This window comes from Sturnira hondurensis, unplaced genomic scaffold, assembly GCF_014824575.4.
Source record: "Sturnira hondurensis isolate 20B ecotype Veracruz unplaced genomic scaffold, ASM1482457v3 Scaffold0002840, whole genome shotgun sequence".
In the NCBI taxonomy this organism is placed as follows: domain Eukaryota; kingdom Metazoa; phylum Chordata; class Mammalia; order Chiroptera; family Phyllostomidae; genus Sturnira; species Sturnira hondurensis.
The window spans coordinates 11058563-11083865 of record NW_028075471.1 but is presented as its reverse complement, the minus strand read 5'-3'; the positions used below and the strand labels follow the sequence as shown (position 1 = coordinate 11083865).

General features: G+C 38.5%; 1 protein-coding gene and 1 pseudogene across 3 annotated transcripts in view; one reads left to right on the top strand and one right to left on the bottom strand.

Annotated features, from left to right (window-relative positions):
• ADAMTS9 (ADAM metallopeptidase with thrombospondin type 1 motif 9) overlaps window positions 1-25303 on the top strand; it is a 176543-nt gene that overhangs the window by 19841 nt on the left and 131399 nt on the right. For 2 of the 3 annotated variants that reach the window (XM_037040885.1, XM_037040883.1), the window contains exons 4-7: window positions 21040-21326; window positions 24008-24091; window positions 24179-24294; window positions 25206-25246. In XM_037040885.1, coding sequence (XP_036896780.1) covers window positions 21040-21326; window positions 24008-24091; window positions 24179-24294; window positions 25206-25246 — 528 coding nt within the window. The remainder of the gene's footprint in view (window positions 1-21039; window positions 21327-24007; window positions 24092-24178; window positions 24295-25205; window positions 25247-25303) is intronic. The other variant, XM_037040884.1, reaches the window with a different exon arrangement.
• Window positions 5730-14840, bottom strand: LOC118983615 (ubiquitin-40S ribosomal protein S27a-like; annotated as a pseudogene).

Here is a 25303-nt window from a genome sequence, read left to right as displayed (position 1 = left end):
CCACTCAACTAGCCACTTTTTAGAAAGGATGGAAGGAAGATAAGACTCTTGTTGGGGAGGGAAGGATTGTGAGTTGTGTCTAGAGAGCAGTGAGATTGTGGGAGGTCAGATTCTGAGGTAAGATGAGAGTAAAGGATAGTAAATAGGTGTAGCATGTGAGAGAATAGAGTTAACCACTACAGTAATAGATTTCAGGAAACTGTTAATTGGGCTAAGATCTGGGAGGGGTGTTGTGTCATATTTACAATAGTATGGAAAGCTATTGTTTACAATAATATTAGAGCAACAATCATATGACAGAACCTATGAGATCTAGTTAACAAGAATAGGGAATATAGGACCTTGAGTAGTGTGCTAATGGAACACAAATGAAGTGAAGGACAGTAAATCAGCAGTACATTATGAATGAGAGAACAGGGGAAACCTGTCAAACGGTACAATATAACCAACCAAGCAAAGAAGACTATACAGAAAGAAGAGGAATACAAAAATACTATTAATATAAGGGATTTAAGAATAATGAAATATAATAATACAAATATGCAATAACTTGCAGGTTCTCTGTAATAGCAAAGTGAAATTTGTCTCATTGTCTCAGCTGTTGGGATGCCCCCTTTTTTGATCCAACTCTGGTTTTTTCACAGTTCCGTTTTTTTTTTTTTTGTCTCACTTGTGGGTATTTAAAAAGAAAAAGGAAAGAAAAAGCAAAAGAAAGAAGGAAGAAGAGATGAAATTGGGAAGAAAGGAAAAAGGAATAAAACTAGAAGGAAGGAAAGAGAAGCAAAAAGCATTGAGAGATATAAAAATAATAAGAATTAAAAAATAAAAATTACTTTTAAAAAAGCAAAAAATGAAACCACAAACAAACAAAAAACCCTCTTGCTGGATTCAAAGCAGCCAATCTGTTTTTTCTGGTCTTGCTGGCTGTAGCAGGTTGGGGGGCGATTGGTATTGCGTTTCTCCTTTCCTATTCAGCACTCAGTCAACCTTGCGAGTACTCTCCGCAGAACTAACCTGGTGCCTCTCCGCAGGGCCTTGGGTGTGGGCTCTGGGCCTCCTGTGGTGCACGTACTTTCCCCGGTTTATACATGTGGACTCCAGGCCTTCCACAAAGCACAATCTGCCCGGGTTATAGGCGTGGGTATATGGCCAGGCCACCTCTGGTTACATGGGCTTGGGTGCACACTCTTCCCAGGGCTGTGGGTAGGTGCTCACAGCCTGCTTGTTTGCCACTTAGTCCTTATTCCCCTGTCTGTGACTTTAAGCAACCAGGCCTCTCCCAGTGCTGCTCAAACCCTGTTTGGCTGCGGAGGGAGCAATTGACCCAGCTCTCCCCTAAGAGCCCTGTGGCAGACCCCATGGGCACTGGGCCTGGGGTACAGCCTCCCTAGTTCCCATGCTGATCTTTGGGCCCTTATTGTCCTGAAACACTCTCCTTACCATCTGGTTTTTCAATGTGCACTGCAATTTTTGATTTCTTATTTTCATATATGCTGCGGTACTGTTGGCTGTGTGCTCTGTTCCTCCGTAGATCAGCTGGGTTTTTCTCCTATGTGTAGGGGGAAGTAGAATCTGCTCCCTCCTACCATGCTACCATCCTCCCTCCCAAAGTTATGTTTTTTAATAATCAAGTTGTTACAGAGTCATTATTGTACCCATTTATGGGTGACTAAAGTCTGCTTATGTCTGGGATGGACTTCTGCATGGACATTCTGTACAACTGAAAATCATTAATAGATAGGAAGCGTTCTGCGCCTCACAAAAGGAGCATGAGGAGATACAGGATGTGATGGTTTTTGTACATGTGGGTGGTGGGCTTTGAGAAGGAAGGAAATCAAATGGAGGGCTAGTGTTGGCAGAATGCTTCCTTTTTGACTGATTCCCATCCCTCATATGACATTAGAATTAGACTGGGGGGTTGAAATGCAGTTGGCCTGTGGCGTGCAGAAAAACTTGAAGTTGGTGTGATTGGCCTTCGCATTTTTCTGGTAGAAGTTTATTTATTTATTTTACAAATCTTTGTATTTCCCAGTGTTTTCTTTCCATTTTTCTATTGTTATGATTTACATGTAGTGACAGTCATCCTTTCTAGTGTAGAGCTCTGCACATTTTGGAGAATGCATATAGTCATGTAACCATCCTCATAGTCAAGATGTAGAGTAATTCCTTTGACGATTACAAATAAAGCCCACCATAAACATCTGCATACAGGTTTGGGGGGAACATACATTTTCATTTCGTTTGGGTAAATACTTAGGCAGGAGACTGCTGGGTTATATGGTAAGAAAATGTTCAACTTTCTGAGACTGACCTCTGTTTTTCAAAGGGGCTGTACCATTTTGCAGCCCCACCAACAGCGTGTAGAAGTTCCATAGTTACTGCATCCTTGCTAACATGGGTTATTGCCAATATTGTGTGTTTTTTTTTAATTTTAGCTATTCTAACAGTGGTATCCGGTCATAGTTTTATTTTGCATTTCCCTAATGACTAGGAATCTCTTCATGGGCTTATTTGCCATCCAGATATTTCTTTGGTTAACTGTCTGTTTCAAATATTTTGCCCATTTAAAAAGAAACGGGAATGTTTTCTTATTATTGAAGCTTGAGCTTTCCTTATATATTCTGGATATAAGCCCTTTATCAGATGTGTAGTTGCATATCTGTGGCTTGACTTTTTCATTGTCTTCTTCATTGTCTTCAGTTGCAGACACTTACTGCATACACAACCTTTTTATTCTATTGCAAACATTTCATGCACCACAGATCTCATGCTGTCGCAGGACTGCACTCCAGGAAAGCACAGTGCAGAGTTCAGCATAGAGTTTATTCAAGACACTAGTGAGGAGAGATAGACAAGGAAAGGCTTATTTAGGACGTTCTCTTTAAAACCAGTGTCTATATCAACAGAAAAGGCATGTTATTATTGTTTTTATTTCTAATTAGTATATACAGGCAACTGTCATTTTTAAGCCAGTGCACTTTATGATAGGAATGTGTTCTCTTGATTCCTAAGTGAAACAGTTCTAAAAGAATCTTTGGATACCTATGAATGCAACTCTGTTCTTTTCAACATGGCACACATAGGAAAGAAAGAGAAAGCCAGGGNGCACCACAGATCTCATGGTGTCGCAAGACTGCACTCCAGGAAAGCACAGTGCAGAGTTCAGCATAGAGTTTATTCAAGACACTGGTGAGGAGAGATAGACAAGGAAAGGCTTATTTAGGATGTTCTCTTTAAAACCAGTGTCTATATCAACAGAAAAGGCATGTTATTATTGTTTTTATTTCTAATTAGTATATACAGGCAACTGTCATTTTTAAGCCAGTGCACTTTATGATAGGAATGTGTTCTCTTGATTCCTAAGTGAAACAGTTCCAAAAGAATCTTTGGATACCTATGAATGCAACTCTGTTCTTTTCAACATGGCACACATAGGAAAGAGAGAAAGCCAGGGGACAGTGAGACATAGAAGGCTTAGTGGTGTGAAATCAGCCCTCTCTGACCACATGCTCCAGGGGGAAGACGAATGGGAGACATGGCTCCATTATTTCCCACAGTTCCTATTCTGTGCTTTGTGGGCAATACAAGAGTTTCTCCAAAGTTTTCCGGATCCTCACGTTTGATACTACTCCGCTGTAACAAGTCAGATTACAGAGAATGGAAGTGGGTTTTAGAAATGATCTGTTTTAGCTGGTCTAAAATAAAAACTTCACAGTAAGTAGTGGAAATGGGTACATTGTACCTCCATTGATGCTATTTAATGTCAGCCACAGCTCACTTCTTTTGTATTGGTCTCTCTGTTAGGGCTATTCTATCTTCTACCTTCCCACCCTGTTTACTGTTGCATTATTTCTTCTGGACCCATTTGAAGAGAGACAGTGGCGAAGAGAATGGACTCTTGGGTTTTGCTTTTTTTGAATCTTAGGACTTCATTTTTCATCATTATTCACTTTTATCTTATAAAATATGAGAATTCCTACATTTTCTAATACTGAAGGAACTTGAGAGGGAACTTCTATTCCAGTTCTTCTCTTCACTGGTAGGAGGATCCAGACTTAGAATTTCACAGGGATTCATAATCTTGGAGCTACAGTGAATGGCAAGGAGAGCCCTGAACACCGTCCCTCACCTCTCAGAAAAGCCACCTGTAGAGGGTGCCTGGAAAGAGGACATTCAAAAGTGTGGCTCAGATGAGGTATTGGAAGGACCACTGAGTTTAAGTGTAAGAATAATTAAGAAAAACCAATGATATCATTTAAGTTACCTCAAGGCTATGGAAAAAGATATTAGGCTTTTAATTCTTTTAAGGAATTAAGTTGTCATAGCAAGAGCTGAATGTACAGCACCCACATATCTGAGCGGGGCCAGGTGCTATGAGAAGATAGCCTGGGGTTGGGAGGGTTCCTGTGAGTGAGTTTCCATTGTGATAGGAGTACAGTGTGCCCCTGCGACCACTCATTGCCATGGTTGCTGGAACAGGAACATCAGACAAGAAAGGGTTTGTACTGCAGGCTGCAGTGTACAAACTTGTCCTCAGTCCTGTGTGAACTGGGAGACGTGTGTATCAAAAGAATGTGGAAGATATGCTCTCCAGGAGTTGCTTGGAAGCCTCTTTAAAGAGATCCTGCCCAACTGCTCTTTAATCTCTGATAAGGGAGTGATACCTAGACCCACCACAGGACTTGAGGCCACCCAGGAGCTGCTGTCAGATAGCAGGAAGCCCTGGATCCAGTCAGTTCCAATGGCCTTAAAAGGGTGCTCACCCTCAGGAATGAGTCACCACAGCCAACGCCCGGGAGTGTCTACTACGTCTCCGGCCCTGTTTCTGCACTTTTTATGTGTATTAAGATATTTAACTCCCCTATTAGGGGTGAAGCATTAGTATCTCCATTTCACAGATGAGGACACGGAGGTAGAGAGGGCTTAAGTAACTTGCCAAGGTTGCACGGATTGATGTGGAGCAGCTGGGATTTGAACATAGGTCTCTGACTTCCATCTAGCATATCACACTGCCTCGGTATTCACCCTGCAAACACTTAATGCCTTAACACACTGTCTTATACGTCAGCCAGTAGCCTCGCATGATGCCTGAGCCCTTGAAATGTGTCTAGTGCCACATGTTGGAATGGCAATGTGTTGGATATAGTGGGTTAACTAGAATAGTATATTATTAAACTTCATTTCACCTGGGTTTCTTTTTTTTTTTTTTTTACTTTTTTGAAATGTGGCAGCTATAGATATTCTTAACTTTCATGTGTGGCTGACATTTTATTTCTGCTGGAGAATGCTGACCTAGAAGTTTCCAAGCCTTGTCACAAAGAGGCCACTGACAGTGCAGGGTAGCCCTGGGCAGCGGGCACCCCACCAGCCAGAACGGCCTATCTCCCCTTATTGCTAAGAGATGGAACAAGTCAAAACCAACACTTCCCAAAGAGTGTTTTGCAGGGTGTTAATAGCAAAACCGGTTTCCTAGTAAAATACAGGCTTGGTTATGTTCAGACTTTATACTACTTCAAACAGATATTCTTAACTGTTTTCTCAAGTTGTTTCAAGTGTGCCTTGATTTCCTTATGGATGAAATGAGGAAATTTGCTTACTTATTGATCAAATGTTTTAAGTGAGCTTTGCTTTCACGTTGCCACACACTGACTGGAATCATTTAGGACATGAGATGTCCCTATCGTATCTAGTTGCTGTGAGGACTAAGCAGATTAATCCATACAAAATACTTAGAAGAGTGTCTGATATGGAGGAAAGCTCTCAACAACAGCTCCAGGGGTGTCAAACTCATTTTCACTGGTGGCCACTTCAGCCTTGTGGTTGCCTTCAAAGGGCCGAATGTAATGTTAGGACTGTAAGAATGTAACTACTCCTTAACAGTTAAGCGAGAACTCCGTGCTGCCTCCGGGTAGAAACAAGGTGCCAGGGCAGATAAAGCAAGGAGGAGGGCCGGATTCAGCCTGTGGGCCTTGCGGTTGCCACCTGTGTTAGCCAGAATTACCGCAGCAGTCTTTGTTGTCATCACTGCATTGAGTTGAAGGAACAGCAGGATGTTGAATGAGGGGATGCAGCAAGGCCTTTGGGGGTCACGCCCCAGCTTGCAGACCTGAGTCAGCAATCTTAATGCTCCAGGTAGCTGGAGGTACCCACCCCTTAGAAGATAATGTGATAACCCTTGGACATGCCTCCCACCCACCAGAGGCCCTGCAACTATAAGAAGTTTCTCAGTTGCCTTCTTCCCTTCCCTGAGAAGTCCATCAATACTCTCCTCTCCATCCAGTTCTATTTCCAGAGATAGCTCTGTCCCCATCACCTGTCCCACAAACTGGCCAAGGTCCTGTGTTTCCTAGTTGCTTGATTAAACCAATGTAAACTGGCTTCTTTGGTACAAGACTTCCAGAGCTCTTAAACTGTTAATGTGCCTGGAAGAGGTCCCAGATGTGAATGCTGTTGAAATGTTTTTGCAAACCTACATGATTTGTTTTTGGAAATATCTTCTGGGACTAATGTTCTGTAAACCACTTGCAGGGAAATATTGTTCATAAAGGTTCTGGCCAGCTAAAAAGAAAGCTTAGCAATATAATCTCCTCCTCCACTTCCCTTTGAACGAATTTCAAAAGTACTGAGCATGGAGCACCACCAGACGTGGGCCTGTCTTACGCACCCTCCAACCCCTTCTCCCAAGCTCGAAGAGAGTGATGGATTTGGGGACTGGATCTAGTGAGTATCTAGGGATTTGCTCTTGTTTTTAAAGCTAGCAAATTGAAGGCCCTTTCTTAAAAAATTAAAACTTGGTAGTTTTCATTCATGCTCTTTAAGAATTATAAACACAGAACAGTTTCCCACCCCCACTCAGCACCTTCCCTACTGAGTTTCTGGAAACACATGGTTCTGTATTATTAGAATATTCATTGGTTTATGGCTGGTTTTGTTTTTCTGTTTAACGTTTCCCCCCAGATTTTGCCTGTTTATCCACCTTACACTGATGTTTGTTCCTCTTGCCCTTCTCTGAAGGTGTCCTTGAGTAACTCTAAACAAAGCATAGATCTTAGATTTAACTAGAACAAAAGGGCAGGGAACTGCCATGGCTTCCACTTTTGTTCCTGTGTATTAGCCCTTGGAGCCAGTTGAGAGGTGCAAGGGTTTGCATCTTTACATCTGATTACATCTCAGTCTCTGTCTTCTCACTGTCAATCCCTTTGAGCTGTTACCTAGATTAAAAGTTCTGTGGAGACAGGGACCAGCCTCTTCTACTTTTAGTTCCTTCCTCCCTTCCTCCCTCTCTCCTTCCCTCTCTCCGGCCTACCCTACCTTTCTTCCTCCCTCCCTCCTAACTCTCCTTTCCTTTAAAGGTTCCATCTAAAATAAAATTGTTCTGTTTGAGAAATCCTAATGTCAACATACTAATTTATGTAGAAGGGATATTTTGCATGGTACTAGGAAAGCTGTAACAGCTACTAACTGCTATCCTGTGAAATATTTCATGGTTCCTCCCTGTGTATCACACGCTGCTCTAGGGGTATTTTATGTGCTATCTCTTTTCATGGTCCCAGTTAGCCTTTAGGGTATTTTCTGTTATTATCTTCCTTTCATAGATGAAGAAACTGAGGCTTAGAGGCAGAAAAGGGAGGACCATGAGCCAGGGCACATCAGCTCCAGTACGAAGGGCAAAACTGCTAATGCTTCCTCTCCACCTTCCTCCTGGCTGTCAACCCTGGATGGAACAGAAAGGGGGCTTGTTCCTGTCCTCCCTGTGTTCCTGGGCTGCCCACTTAGACCATGAGGTCCCAGGTGGCTCAGGACCTTAGGAAGTTCAGTTAAGTTTTGATAAACCTTATAAAAATAGAAGCCAATAATTAACTTCTCAGCTGTCAATGTTAGCACTTAATTTTTCTCAGCCGCACTGCAGCTGGTGGGAAATGTTCAATGAGTAACTGTCTAATAAGTTAGGACTGCATGTTATTTTCTAAATTATTCCACTTATTTAGTAATATAACAATCATTTTGTTCCCTGGCTGGTGTAGCTCAGTGGATTGAACACGGGCCTGCAAACCAAAATGTTGCAGGTTCGATTCCCAGTCAGGGCACATGCCTGGGTTGTGGGCCAGGTCACCAGTGGGGGCTCATGAGAGGCAACCATACATTGATGTTTCTCTCCCTCTCTTTCTCCTTCCCTTCCCCTCTCTTAAAATAAATAAAATCTTTTAAAAAGATATGTAATAAATATTCATTTTGTTGCATGGTAATGTGAAAGTGAAGCTCGTTTAAAGCATTACCAGTAGGTAAGCAAATGTTAAAGTTTTTGCCTGTGATGTTTAAATAATGGTATCATCTTAAATTTTCATAATAGTTTTTTAAAGGACTGCCCCATTGTATTCTTGTTTCATTGTGCTTATTTCCTTCAACTTATCTAGTCCAATGCCTTTCACAAAATAGGTACTCAAGAAGAAAATTTTTAAGTTAATTTATAATTTAGCAAGGGATTTTCCCATATACTTTTTCATTTAATTCTCAAAATAGTGTTAATATGGAAGCAGGTATTTTTATGCCCAGTTAAGAGGTCAGAAAAGTGGCTTAGGAAAGATCATTTTAGGATATAAAAGCTTCTAGCTGGCAAATTACTATAGTAAGCCAGAAAAATTTTTTAATGGTTAGTCACACTCCTGTAAGTGGTTCCTTTTAGTTCTAACTTATGACTTTATGACTGCTCAAAATAGGAAAAATTACAGTATTTATTGGTTTCATCCTATGTGGTAGACACTTTAAATGCATGATCTCCATTTGTTTCTCAAGGCAACTCTATGAAATGAGTAATGTTCTTAGTAATCTAAATCAGGGAGACAAGAGGGTGAGGGAGAGCCCTTACTTGCCCGAGATCAAATAGAACTTGAAGTTTGCTCCAATTAGAACAGGAGATCTGAGAACACTGGCTGTGGTGGTATAAGCATCACCACTTCCCCTTCATAGTCATCAAGCCAAACAGTTGTGAAAGCCAGCATTAACTCACGTTCTTGGAATAAAATGTAACAATTATAGTGCCTGTGACTTGTCATTAGGAAGCACATGACTGCCAGCTGGAGCTTTTTAACATGCCTTAATTTTGTTTAAATGTTCATGCCAGGGTTCAGATTGCAAAATAATGCAAATGTGCTTTTGATTTTTGGAGGTACCTCATGCTATTTTTTTTTATTGTTTCGTATTTTAGAGCAGTTTTAGGTTCACAGAAAAATTGAGATGAAGATACAGACATTTTCCATATGTCTCCTGTCTCCACATGTGCACAGCCTCCCCCACTATCAATATCCTTCACCAGAGTTGAACAGTTGTTGCAGCTGATTTCTACATTGATGCATGACAATCGCCCAAAGTCCATAATTTACTTACCATTCCCTCTTGGTTTTGTACATTCTGTGGGCTTGGGCAAATGCTTAATGACATGCATCCATCATTGTGGTATCACACAGAGTATTTTCAGTGCCCTAAAAACCTCTGGATGCTCTGCTCATGCATCCCTTCCTACCCCCAATCCCTGGCAATCGCAACTATTTTACCGTCTTTATAGTTTTGCCTTTTCCAAAATGTCACCTGATTGGAATCATACAGTAGTATATAGTGTTTTGAGATTGGCTTCTTTTGCTTGGTAATATGCATTTAAGTTTCCTGCAGATCTTTTCATGGCTTTATAGCTCATTTGTTTTTAGTGCTGAATAATATTCCATTGTCTGGGTATATCACAGTTTATCCATTCACCTACAGAAGGACATTTTGGTTCCTTCCAACTTTTAGCAATTATGAATAAAGCTGCCATAAGCATCCTCGTATACGTTGTTAGTGAACATAAACTTTCAGCTCCTTTGAGTAAATACCAAGGAGTATAACTGCTGGATTATGCATTAAGAGTACATTTAGTTTTGTGTCTTCTTAACCTGTCTTCCAAAGTGGAACTATTTTGCATTCCCACCAGCAATGAATGAAAGTTCCTCTTGCTCCATATCTTCTTCAGCGTTTGTTCTGGATTTTGGATATTCTAATCAGTGTGTAGTGATATCTCATTGTTTTAATTTGTATTTCCTTGATGACATATGATGCGGAGCACATTTTTATATGCTTATTTGCCGTCTGTAGGTCTTCATTCGTTCAACTTGCTATTTTATGATATGAACTAGGCAAGGTTGTTCAGAAGTGATTTAGTTAAGTAAACAAAATTAATTATCAAGGAATTCTTTAAGAAAAGAACCATGAAAAATGACTTCCTATTTCTGAGTGGTACATTTGAACTTCAAGAAGCGGTATAAACAAGATGTAGCCACTGTGGGAAACAATTTGGCAGCTTCTCAAAACATTAAATATAGAGTTACCATATGACCCACAAGTTCTACTTTTAGGTAGAACTACTCAAGAGAAATGTAAACATGGCTGCACTGAAGCTTGAACACACGTGTTCATAAAAGCATTACTTAATTGAGTTGCTGAACCCAAATGTCCACCCATTAATGAGTGGATAAACAAAATGTGCTAAAGCTATACAGTGGAATACTATTTGGAAGTAGAAAGTAACAGAGTGCTGATATATGCTACAACATGGATGAACCTTGAAAATATGCCAAGTGAGAGAAGCCAGACACAGAAAGCCACATACTGTATAACTCCGTTTGTATGAAATGCCAGAATTGGAAATTCATACACACAAAACTAGCTTAGAGATTGCCAGATGCTGGGGTGGGGGTGGGAATGACAGGATGGGGCACGACTGCTAATGGGTACAAGGCTTCTTTTTGGGACAATGAAAATATTCTAAAATAAAATAATGGTGATTATTTCACAACTCCACGAAAGCACTAAAAAAAACACGCAATGAATTGTATACTTTAAAGTGTAGATTTTGTAGTATGTAAATTATATCTCAATAAAAAGTAATACATGTGTAGAAAAGGAAATTCAAAAAATATATACAGACCGCTTGTACTGTGCTTCTCATAAGGATGAAAGTTCATAATGTAGCCCATCCTGGGTCACATGGTTACTCTATGTTTAATGTTTTGAGAAGCTGCCAAACTGTTTCCCACAGTGGCTGCTTCGTGTTTATACCTCTTCTTGGAGTTCAGATGTGCCACTCAGAAATAGGAAATCGTGTTTTATTGTTCTTTTCTTTAAGAATTTCATTATGTAGCCCACTGCAAATTTGGAACATTAGTCCCAATTTCATTATGCTAAAAAGGTCATTAAAGAAAAATGTGATGCCTTTCTTTTTATTCTAACAGTGTGTGTCACTTGGTAGAAATCATACTCTGTTCAGAGGCAAGAGTTGACTAGATAGATCACAAGTTATGATGTCAATTCTCAGCAAAAACTGTTTGTGTTTGTAGTCCTAATGAATATATGAATCTTTAAATCTAATACTATTTTTAATACTAAATTCAAAATTGCTTGCTAAAATGATTGATGTGGTAGAAAATTAGTTGGGCTAATTGGGCCAATAAATCTGATTGGAACTCACTAGGATAAAAGGGCAGATGGGTGAAAGATAAGTAAATGTTGTGTGTTAGAAGATGTTTTCTGTTCTGATGAAGTAATTTACTTCCTGAATTTTCATGCCACAGGACACTTATAAATAAAATGTCTTCCAAGTATGTTAGAATTTGCATGGGTCATTCTCAAGCAAATGAGAATGTAGCCTTTTCTAACTTTGAGCTATAGAAATTGTAGCCTTTTTAGGGGTTAATGCCTTAATTTTTTTTATTAGAATAAGTGTTTTTTGTTTCCAGTTAGGGCCTTAAATCATCCTCTGGTTTTCCCATGCCCAAATCCCTCCTGAAGGTTCTCTGAGACTACATTTTTTCCCCCTTTAATGGTCAAAAAGAGTGAATTCTGCACAGCATTTCTTGAGTATTTTCCTCATTGTGGGATACTTTCCTCTAAGTAATTGATAAATCAAAATATTTACAGGAGACATAGTGACATATTGTCTTTTGAAAACAGCTTTATTGAAATATAATTCACATCCCTTAACTATTCATCCAGTTTGAATGTCCAATTCAGTGGTTTTTAGTGTATTCACATATTTCTGCAACCAACATCAGAGTCAGTTTTAGGACACTTTTTATCACTTGAAAAAGAAACCCTGTGCCCTTTAGCTATCAACCACCCGTATCCCTACTTCATCGCCATCCCCGAACAACTAATCTACTTTTTGTCTCTATAGATTTCCCTATTCTGGATATTTCATATGATTGCAATCATGTAGTAGGTGGTCTTTTTGACTGGCTTCTTTCACTTTACTGATAGGGTAAAGTTTATCAAAGAGTTTTATACTAAAAAAGTGTCAATTCATCAAGAATATTTTAACAAGATGCATAATCTATGTTTAACAATTTTAAACATAGATGCACCTCAGAATAGAACACAAAAATACGTGAAGCAAAAACTGACAGAAAGGGAGAAATTGACAATTTAATAATAATGTTTGGAAATGTCAATACTCCATAGTGGACAGAACAGCTATGCAGAAGATCAACAAGGAAATAGAAAACTTGAAGAACACTCTAATCTAACTATACACTAGCAGATATCTGTAGAATACTGTGCCTAGCAGCAGCAGAATACACATTCTTCTGAAGGGCATGTGCATATTCTCTAGAATAGATTGTATGCTAGGCTATAAAAATCCACAATAAATAAAAAAGAACAGAAGTAACACATGGTATCTTCTCTTGACCAGAGTGAAATGAAATTAGAAATCAGTAAAAAACTGGGAAACTAAAAATATATGGAAAGTAAACATCACACTCTAAATAACCAATAGGCCAAAGAAGTCATGAGATACTTTGAGATGAATGCAAATGAATTTATGGAATGCAGGAAAAGCAGTACTTAGAGGAAAATGTGTAGTATAGATGCCTCTTTTAGGAAAGAATAAATATTTCAAATCAATGATCTAACCTTCTACCTGAAGACACTGGGAAAACTAAACCTAAAGCAAGCAGAAGGAAGAAAATAATAAGTATTAGAGGAGAAATTAATGAAATAGAGAAGAGAAAAACAAGAGAGATTTTAAACATTTGAAATTTTACTGATTCTAATAAAATATATTAAACTTTTTTTACTTCGTGTCTTTTATTAACCCCTATATGATTACTTGTCTTATGATTTTTGAAGCAATAAGTCAGGCAACATTTGCCACAATAATGTCTTTTGAAGTGGCTGGCCATAAAAATTCCTGCACTATATTCATCTGAAGGGTACTTCCTATGAAAGAAACTGATGTTGCCATTCTCATTCACTTTTTAAAGAAATTTATTGTATTTTTTTCATTACCATTTAGCTCACTTAAACCTTCTGTGCCACCCAACAATCACCACACTGTTGTCCATGTCCCTGAGTCCTTTTTCCTTTTTACTTGATCCCTCCACCCCCTAACTTCCCTGCCCCACAGCTGTCATCCTGCTCTCTCTGTCTCTGTCTTGCTTTTAGTTCAGTTTATTTATTCGATTCTACATGAGTGAAATCATACGGTATTTGTCTTGTTATGACTGGCTTATTTCACTTAGCATAATGTTCTCTAGGTCAATCCATGCTATCACAAAGGGTAAGATTTTCTTCTTTTTTTTTAAGATTTTATTTATTTATCTTTAGAGGAGAAGGGAAGGAGAGAGAGAGAAATATCAATGTACGGTTCCCTCTCATGTGTCCCCTGCTGGGAACTGGCCTGCAACCCAGGCATGTGCCCTGACTGGGAATCGAACTGTGATCCTTTGGTTCGCAGGCCTGAGCTCAATCCACTGAACTACACCAGCCAGAGCAGATTTTCTTCTTTTTTATGGCTGCCTAGTGTTCCATTATGTAAATGTCCCATAGTTGTTTTTTCCACTCCTCTACTAATGGACATGTGTGTTACTTCCATACCTTGGCAATTGTAAGTAACATTGCAGTGAACATAGGAGTGCCTCTATTCTTTAGAATTAGTGTTTTGGCTCCTAAACTCATTTAACAAGGCCAACATTATCCTAATTCCAAAACCAGGTAAAGACACTACAAAAGAAGAAAATTATAGGCCAATATCCATGATGAACATAGATGCTACAATCCTCAACCAAATATAGCAAGCCATCAAAAATATCATATACCATGATCAAGTGGGATTTATTTTTGAAATGCAAGGTTGGTACATTGGCAAATCAGTAAGTGTGATTCACCACATAACCAAAATGAAGGATAAAAACCATATGTTCCTATCAATAGATGCTGAAAAACATTTGATAAAATCCAACATACATTCATGATAAAAATTGTCAGTAAAGTGGGAATAGAGGGGACATACCTAAACATAATAGGCCATGCATGACAAATCCACTACCAGCATCATATCAACAGGCAAAAACTACAAGTGTTTCCCTTAAGATTGGGTTATAAGGCAGGGATATCTGCTTTCACCTCTCCTATTCAACATAGCACTAGAAGTCCTAGCAATAGCAATCAGACAAGAAGGAGAAATTAAAGGCATCTAAATTGGAAAGGAAGAACTCATCCACTTTGTAAGTATTTCAGGGCAGCCAGCTTAACTTTCTTTCTCTTACACTTATTCTTCTTGGAAGTGGTGTAAGATTTCTTCCTTTTCTTAGCACTACCACAAAGTCCCAATACAAGATTAATAGTCAACTCCTTTTGAATGTTGTAGTCAGACAAAGTATATCCATCTTCCAGTTGCTTGCCAGCAAATATCAGTCTTTGATGATCAGGAGGAATTCTTCCTTATCTGGGACCTTGGCCTTTGTATGACCTACTGAGCATTCTACTTCAAAAGCAGTGGTCTTCCACATAAGGTTTTTCACAAAAATCTACATCTTGGTGGTAAGTCCACTGTAGATGGTGGATCAAAAAGGCTAAACATGTCTGATTATAATAAATTGTATTGAAATATTTACAGGAAACTTTAAACAGGGATTATTTATTTTTCACAAAATAAGTGACATATTTTCTTATGTATTTAAAAACACTTCTTATATACCTGTTGTCAGAAGCTAGCCTTTGTGAAAATGTCTACCAGGCACTCTCTTTTTTTTAATTCAAGTTCTATTTGGAAACTGTTAATCAAACCACGAGTCCATCTCAATTCCCAGCTTTTCAGAAATCTTGCCTAATAGAGTGTGCAGCAAATTGGTGCCTGATTAGTCGTGCCACTACTTCCTGCTGTATGACTTTGGACAAGTTGCTTGGTCTCTTTGAGACTTATTTCCCTCCTCTGTAAAATAACAGTTAATTTTCTCAGTCTGAGAGGAATTGTGAGAGAATATACACAAAAGAACCTAGTTCAATGTCTGACACATATCAAGTGCTTGATTAGTATCTATTCTATAATCATTTGGTAATTTGAAATGAAATGACAGCCTACCTAGCCATATGGCATGAATATACATATATGAATATGCCTGAAAGAAAAGAGCTGGCAAAGGAAGTAATGTTAAATCTTATGTACCAGACTTTGGTCTAGTCACATTATCTGTAGCTGGATCACATATAGCTTGTTTGACAGTTTGGACTGATTTTACTGTTTTAACGACAGCTAAAATATTCAATTTGGACAAAGTATATATTCTTGCCTGAACTGAGTATTTTAGCAATAGGTTTTAAAGGTCAAATATTTGCACCCTTAAAAGACAAAACCACTTACAGTTTAACTTTTTGTTGTCATTGTGTATGTTCAGTGGTGTAATAAATTTTTTTCCCTTATGTCTTAGGTAAGCACACCTCTCAGCTGTACAATTCTGTTGACTGTTTTAGACCTCTAGCTAGTGTCATTTGAAGGGGTTCAGAACAGGCACCCCCAGGATGTGACCCTTTGACACTTGAATGATTTTGAGCTGAAGACAGTCAACAACATGGAGGCTCACAAGAAACTTTTACATCTCCCTTAAAGAATCTAAATTAATATAGTAGGAGATTTTAACACCCCACTGTCAAAAATAGACAGATCTTCCATATAAAATATCAACAAAGATATAGCTGCACTAAACAACACCCTAGATGAAATGGACTTGACTGATATGTATAGAACCCGTCATCCCAAAGCAGCTAAATACACATTCTTTTCAAATGCATATGGAATATTTTCAAAGATAGACCACGTGATAGGACACAAAACGAGCCTCAACAAATTCAAGAAAATTGAAATTCAAGAAAATTGAAATCTCTGACCACAACGGACTGAAATTAGAAACCAACCATACAGGAAAAAACCCAAAACACACAAAATCATGGAGACTGAATGGTATGCTATTAAACAACGAATGGGTCAAGATTGAAATTAGGGAAGAAATCAAAAAGTTTCTGGAAACAAATGAAAATGAACTCACAACAACCCAAAACTTATGGGACAGAAGGAAGGCAGTCCTGAGAGGGAAGTTCATAGCAATACAGGCTTACCTAAAGAAGATAGAAACATTTCAAACAAACAACCTAACCAGACACCTGCAAGAACTCGAAGAACAACAACAAAGACAGCCCAGAGCAAGTACAAGGAAGGAAACAACCAAGATCAGAGCAGAATTAAATGACATAGAGACTAAAAGCACAATTCTAAGGATCAATGAATCCAAGAGTTGGTTTTTTGAAGAGATAAACAAAATAGACAAGCCTTTAAGTAGGCTCATTAAGAAAAGAAGAGAGAGGACCCAAATAAACACAATCAGAAATGAAAGAGGAGAGATTACAACTGATACCACAGAAATAGAAGGGATTGTAAGGAATTACTATGAAGAACTGTATGCCAAGAAATTTGAAAACCTAGGTGAAATGGACAAATTTCTAGAAAAATATAATCTTCCAAAACTCAATGAAGAAGAAGTAGAAAGCCTGAACAGACCAATAACAGCAAATGAAATTGAAGCAGTAATCAAAAAACTCCCATCACACAAAAGCCCCGGACCAGATGGTTTCACAGGAGAATTCTACAAAGCGTTTAAGGAAGAGCTAACCCCTATTCTTCACAGACTATTCCAAAAAATCCAAAATGATGGGAAACTCCCAAACTCTTTTTATGAAGCGAGCATTATCCTAATTCCAAAACCAGAGAGAGACACAACAAAGAAAGAAAATTACAGGCCAATATCACTGATGAACATAGATGCTAAAATCCTCAACAAAATATTGGCAAATCGCATCCAACAATACATCAAAAAGATCATACACCATGACCAAGTGGGATTCATCCCAGGGATGCAAGGATGGTTCAATATCCGCAAATCAGTAAATGTAATACACCACATAAACAAAAGCAAGGACAAAAACCACATGGTCATATCAATAGACGCGGAAAAAGCTTTTGATAAGGTACAACACCCATTTATGATAAAGGTACTCAGCAAAGTGGGAATAGAGGGAGCATTCCTCAATATAATAAAGGCCATATATGAAAGACCTACAGCCAACATCATACTGAATGGGCAAAAACTGAAAGCTTTTCCACTAAGATCAGGAACAAGACAAGGTTGTCCACTTTCACCACTTCTATTTAATATAGTATTGGAAGTTCTAGCCACAGCGATCAGACAAGAAAAGGAAATAAAAGGCATCCAAATCGGAAAGGAGGAAACAAAACTGTCACTGTTTGCAGATGACATGATAGTGTACATGGAAAATCCTATAGACTCTACCAAAAAATTGCTGGAACTAATAAATGAATTTGGCAAAACAGCGGGATACAAAGTCAATATCCAGAAATCAAAGGCATTTCTGTATACTAACAATGAATCAGCAGAAGCAGAAATCAAGAAAAAAATCCCATTTGATATAGCAAAAAGAAAAATAAAATATCTGGGAATAAATCTAACCAAGGAGGTTAAAGACCTGTATGCAGAAAATTACACAACACTGAAGACAGAAATCAAGGAAGACACAAACAAATGGAGACGTATACCGTGTTCATGGATTGGAAGAATTAACATCATCAAAATGTCCATACTACCCAAAGCAATTTACAGATTCAATGCAATACCTATTAAAGTACCAATGGCATATTTCACAGACATAGAACAAACACTTCAAAAATTTATCTGGAACCATAAAAGACCCCGAATAGCAGCTGCAATGTTAAGAAAGAAGAACAAAGTAGGAGGGATCACAATACCTGATATCAAACTGTATTACAAGGCCACTGTAATCAAAACAGCCTGGTACTGGCATAAAAACAGGCACATAGACCAATGGAACAGAATAGAGAGCCCAGAAATAAACCCAAATCTCTACAGTCAATTAATATTCGACAAAGGGGGCAGTATCATAAAATGGGGTAAAGATAGCCTCTTCAACAAATGGTGTTGGGAGAACTGGACAGCTACATGCAAAAAAATGAAACTCGAGCACCAACTTACATCATACACCAAAATAAATTCAAGGTGGATAAAAGACTTAAATATAAGCCATGACACCATTAAAGTCCTAGAGGAGAACATTGGCAGGAAAATCTCAGATATTTCACGCAGCAACATTTTTACTGATATGTCCCCTAGAGCAAGGACTATAAAGGAAAGAATAAACAAATGGGATCTCATCAAAATAAAAAGCTTCTGCGCAGCTAAAGAAAACAGCATTAAAATAAAAAGACAACCAACTGTATGGGAAAACATATTTGCCAATGATACCTCAGACAAAGGTTTAATCTCCAAAATATACAAAGAACTCACACGACTTCACTCTAAGAAGACAACTAACCCAATTAAAAAATGGGGAAAGGACTTGAACAGACACTTCTGCAAGGAGGACATACAGAGGATCCAGAGACACATGAAAAGATGCTCAATATCACTAGCTATCAGAGAGATGCAAATTAAAACTACAATGAGATACCACTTTACACCGGTGAGAATGGCTATCATAAACAAAGCAATAAACAACAAATGTTGGAGAGGGTGTGGGGAAAAGGGGACTCTGGTCCACTGTTGGTGGGATTGCAGACTGGTACAACCATTATGGAAAACAGTATGGAATTTTCTCAGAAAACTAAAATTGGACTTGCCTTTTGACCCAGCAATTCCACTGCTGGGATTGTATCCTAAGAACCCTAAAACACCAATCCCAAAGAACCTATGCACCCCAATGTTCATAGCAGCACAATTTACAATAGCCAAGAGTTGGAAGCAACCTAGGTGCCCGTCAGTAAATGAATGGATCAAAAAACTATGGTACATATACACAATGGAATTTTATGCTGCAGAAAGAAAGAAGGAGCTCCTACCTTTTGCAACATCATGGATGGAACTGGAAAGCATTATGCTGAGTGAAATAAGCCAGGTGTTGAAGGACAAATACCATATGATCTCACCTTTACCAGGAAGCTAAACAACAAAACAAACAAGCAAGCAAAATATAACCAAAGACACTGAAATAGAGAACAGGCTGACAGTGACCAGAGGGAAGAGGGGAGGGAATTTCAGGGGAAATAGGGGAGAGATTTAAAGGAACATATATAAAGGACACGTGGACAACAACTGAGAAGGATGGAAATGGGAGAAAGTGGGGAGCACGGGGGGGGGATGGGATGGGAGTAAAAGATAGAAAACTGTACTTGAAAAATAACTAAATTGAAAAAATTGGGAAAAAAAGAAAAAGAATCTAAATTAAGGTCCTTACGTATATTAGAGTTATCACCTGAAATTACTTTTATGATCTATGTATATGGCAGAGCAAACACCTAATTAATACCTACTCTTCTTATTGTCTTATGAATTACTTTTCTCCCCTCTGAAGTCCCAAGGCTCTTTACCTCATTTTAGCTAAGAATGTCATGTATATCTCATTTTATCTTTCTGTATCTGAACCCCTCACTTATGTGTGGGTCTCTATCTCATGTATGTGTTCCCATATATATGTTTGTAAGTGAATTTGCCTATTTTCTCTTCTTAATGTGTTTCATGTTGATTTCATTATTAGATCAGGCAAAGAACCTAGAAGAGTAAAAGGAAATTTCTTCCTCCCCACACATTAAAACTTTAAACTACATTTATGAACTGATAGGCAAGACTAAATTATATTGTTACTCAAAGCATATTTTGGCAGGCACTTTATGCTACTCTGTTTATTGTGTCACTGATGGCTTTGAAATTGAATATGCTCACTAGTCATACAAGCTTCAAGCCAAGTTTGAGGTTAGCACTTCTCAAAACATTAACTTGAATATGAATCACCTGGAGATCTTGTTAAACAGTAGATTCTGATTCATCAGGTCTGGAATGGCGCCAAAAGTCTTCATTTCTAACAAGTTTCCAAGGGTTGCCAATGCTCTTATTCAAAGACCACACTTTGAATAGCAAGACTGTGCAGAACTCTGGAGGGCTAGGCAGGTAAGAGTTGGAAATGAGTAGAGCTAGCCTGTTGTATATCACGGTCCCAGCTATCAGTTCATACTCTCTGAGTTTGATCCACTGCCTTAACTAAGTGCTGAAATAAGTTAATGAAAAAATTCCGAAGCATTGAATAGCAGTAATTCTGTTCTTAAGTGTTGCATATTTTAATGATTAAGTATAGTAATCAAATAATACCATCCCTACCTTGTCATGCATTTTCTGTAGTTCCTTTGTATTGTCCATTAGCCTGCCCACCTCGCCAACCTCTATACTGTGTCTCATTGAATATCAAAAGTGGTGTACATGAAGTATCTCCATTTCCATTCTCTAGAGCTCTTAGCTGCCATTGGCCCTGACTATATCTATGGCAAAAAACAATGAATAGAAACTGCTTAAGTCTTACCAAGACTTTTGTTATCACATGAAAACAATCATTTGTGATTATTTTCCTTAAACTCAGGCCTGGTTTTTTTAATACCTTAAGTGAGCATTTATGGAAACTTCCTGGGAAGCTAATTTGAAGCCCTTAGACATTTAGATAGGAGTGCAGATTGAAGTTCACCTGTAGAGTTCACAGTGTGTAGAGCTTGATTTTGTATGTAAGTTGACTTCACAGACATCATTTTAAGATGTGTCTAGTTCAGTTCTTAATACAAAATAGATGTGGCCTGAAGTGTAATGCATGCCGTCTGATTTCTTACAGAACACAAAAATAGTTACAGTGAAGATAAGAGGATAAACAGAACCAGGACATGGGGAGGAAGAAGTAGTCTGGCTGACGATGTGGCAATATTCAAAAGCAGCTTATCCACAAAGGTGCTTTCTGCCCAAGCTAACAGGACAGACAGCACAAGAGAAAGAACGCACAGAAGAACAAAACGTTTTTTATCCCAGCCACGGTTTGTAGAAGTGATGGTGGTAGCAGACCGACAAATGGTTTCATACCATGGAGCAAACCTTCAACATTATGTTTTAACTTTAATGTCAATTGTAAGTACATTCAAACGAAGGTGCTTTATGAGAGCCCAAAATTTGCCATTGGGGAATGGGTTTCCATGCAGTACTTGGTGGATCATTCAGGGCTGGCATTTCAACAATTCAGGCAAGTGACTGAAAGAACATAAGATTATTCATTGGCTGCCATTTTATGATGACAATAATGGTTAGCAATATTGAGTCTTTATTCTGTGTTAGACAATGTGCTTTTTACTTAAAAGGAATCATTTTTAATCCCCCAAGCAACTCAACTAGGTAGGATTGTCACACCAATTTTGTAGATAAGAAAACTGAGCCTCAGAGGAGTTGGGTCACTTACCAATGGTTGTGTGAAAGCTTGGAGACTAATATGACCTTTAAGTTGTCCAGTCACCAAAACCAGTGCTCTTTGTCTGACATGTGAACTTGCACAGCCAGGTGTGCATCTCCGCTAAGACTTTTGGATGCCGGTTGTGAGTCAGAGTCACTTGTGGAGCTTTTTAAGCGGAGCTGCCTGCCTCCAGCCTCTTCCCTAGGATTCTATTTAGCCCTGGGGTGAGGTCTAGAAATATCTCACTGTATTTTTTCTAGTCCCATCTTGAATTTAAAAAGCAATATATTTGCATGATTTAAAAAATCAAACATAACAAAAGACCATCAATGAAAAATAAGTGTCTTTCCCTACCCATGCTCTCAGGCCCCTTCCTAGAGGCAACCACTATTAAGTTTTTTGCAAATGTTTCTAAACAGCTTTGCCCAATACAGATACAATGTAAAAAACACATATAATTTCAAATTTTCTAATACCCACATGAAATAAAACAAATAGGTAAAATTAATTTTAATAATGCATTTTGTTCATTCTAAGCCTTCAAAATCCAGGATGTTTTATATTCACAACACATCTCAGTTTGGACTAGCCACATTTCAATTGCTCAGTGACTGTATATGGCAAGTGGACAGCACAGCTCTGGACATTTCTTAAACATATATGTGTGCATATACAACTTTTTTTTCAAACAAATGGAGCATTGTCCTATACTCTTGTATACATTGCTTTTTTTTTCTTGAAATATTGGAGATTGTTTTCTATAGCATTCTCTATGATCTTGCCCTCATTCATTTTAAGCCCCAGCTTAAGATTCCTTTTAATGCATTGATGCTAATTTATTTGAACAGGAATCTACTATTAATATATTCCACATATGTATATGAAAAGCAGCCATGTTTGGGAACATTGCTTTAGAGTTTCTGCAGTCTGTGGTTTTCCTTGTTTTCCCCGTCACTGCTATGAACCAGTTTCTCGTGTTTCCCATTCCACACCCCAACCAGCCTCCCCTCTACCCTCCAGGTACCTGCCTTCTCCACACTTAGGCCCATGTACCCTAGCCCTCTCCTGCTCTGGACCAGAGAAAGAAAAACCTAACTAGAACTTACACATACTCAACTCCATTTTCTTTTCTTTTCTTTTTTTTTTTTAAGATTTATTTTTAAAGAGAGGGGAAGGGAATGAGAAAGAGAGGAAGAGAAACATCAATGTGAGAGAGAAACATTGATTGATTGCCTCTCATATGCACCCAACCAGGGACGAAACCTGCAAACCAGGCATGTGCCCTGCCTGGGAATAGGACTGGCAACTTTTTGCTTTGCAGGATGACACCCAACCAACTGAGCCAGACCCATCAGGGCTCGACTCTTTTTTCGACCCATGAATCCAGACCTACCCTAAGAATTTCAATTGCGAGCATATTACTTTGGGTCAGACTGATGGAAGTTGAGAGGTCCAGCTCTGCTACTCACTGCTGTATATAGTCTTGGATGAGTTACTTAATTTCTCTGAGCCTTAGTTTCCTCATTTCTTGAGCAGATTTTAGAATAATACCTAGCCCAGAGTTTTGCTATGAGACTGAATGCAAATGTATATTCAGTTTTCAGCAAGATTTAGTGCACAGTAAGTATTCAATGAATGTTAACTCTCATTATTAACAATAATGATGAAAAATAGGTTACCAGGTTGCGGAGAACAGAAATGGGTGATAAACATGAAGCAAAGTAGTATTAGCAAAGATGTGGTCAACGTGAGATTTCATAATTTGACAATTCAGGACATCAACTGGGATGAAGGAACTTGATGAGCATGTGACCTCCCCTTTGTTAACATTTTTTTAAAATGCTAATATTTGGTATTCAGGAATAAAGACTCCTATATTGGGTTGGAGCTTAGGTGGAATAACAAAATTGTCATCAAGCTCTTTGCCTCTTTGCACTATTTAACATCTGCCGTGTGCACAATGGCACCACTCTAGACATTAAACCTTATTGTTTGTATATGTATTGGGGTAATTCTCAGAGAGATGTACCGTATACAAAATGAATCAATCCAATGAAGTTTATATTATTTAAAAAATTAATATCCAGTATTTGGCATAGAGAACTGCTGAGTCGCATGACCATGGAATTTCCAAAGAAAGCACCTTGAAATTAAAATTTGTTAGAGTTTATTATTATTTAAAATTTCCATCTGTGAAGTTTTACAAAGGGACTTTTCGTGTTTATTGAATGAAAATTCAAGACTTGAAAATGCATATGTTTGTTGCATGAATTGTGAAAAGAGGTGGAGCCCCACATAAGAAGTAAATTGCTTATTGCTTACCCAGAGTTCACAATTAACTTTGAAAAATTTATCTCGGTTGCAGGTAGCCTCTATCTATAAAGACCCCAGTATTGGAAATTTAATTAATATTGTTGTTGTGAACTTAGTTATGATTCATAATGAACAGGTAATAAAGTTTTTTTCTTCTTTCTTCTATCTGTATAGCATACCTAATTGGTACAACGAACAAACCATAATTTTTTTCTGTATTTAGGAAGGACCTTCCATATCTTTCAATGCCCAGACAACATTAAGAAAGTTTTGTGAGTGGCAGCATTTGAAGAACAATCTAGGTGGAATCCACCATGATACTGCTGTTCTTATAACAAGGTATGAATTTCTTATTCTTCACATTTCTCAGTTTCCAGTCAAGTTGATGGGATGAGGTTGTATATTGCTGGTAGCCAGCTCCCACTACAAGGTTTGTCAACCTCAGAACTATTGACATTTGGGAGCACATAATTCTCTGTTGTGAGGCTATCTTGTGCATTCCAGAATGTCTAGCAGCATCAGGGTCTCTGCCCATCACTTAGCAGTAACATCCCCTCCTCTCAGTTGTGACAACCAACAGTGTGGTCAGGCCACATCGGTTGCCAAATGCCCTCTGATGGTGAAAGTGTCAGGCAGGCCTGAAGAAAAATGAGCTTACAGAGAGAGGGGCAGGAGCTCTTCAGACTAAGCCAATTGTTACCAAGCAAAATACAGTCCCAGTAATGTCAACTTCTGTGATTTTGTAATAAGTCAGAGATGTGGATTTTCCTTAAAAGTGCACTTTCCCAACTTTTAAGTGGTAGCTCCTATTTCAACAATATTTAAAAAGCTGTATGGGGCACCCAAGAGGTCCACTGGCATAGTGCACTGCCCACCACTCACCTGGGACATCGTCATAGGCACACACTTGTAAACATAAAGGAAAACATATTTGTGAGGAATCATTGTTAAGAAAACACAATCACTTCCTTCAATGTATGAGGAAAAATCCTGTTCAGAGAGGTGTCTGCTTGTTCTGTGGCGACTGCTGAGGCAGAAGACCTTTCAATGCAGTTTTTTATCCTTTAAATCAGTGATTTCCAAACTGTTTTTGAGTTGAGTTGCATAACCCTGACCTTGTTAATTTGTTTTTTGTTACCCGCTCCCTACTGTGGGTGCTGTTGTGAGTTCCTAGAAGATTCTAAAGTGTTTACTTGTATTGACGTTTCCTTTTTGATGTCATCAAGGCCCTAAGTCTGCTTTGCTTTCAGACAGGATATCTGCAGAGCTCATGACAAATGCGATACCTTAGGTGAGTTTGCTATGCATCTTCCCTCTGGCTACACGTTTTTATTCTAGCCACAACTGC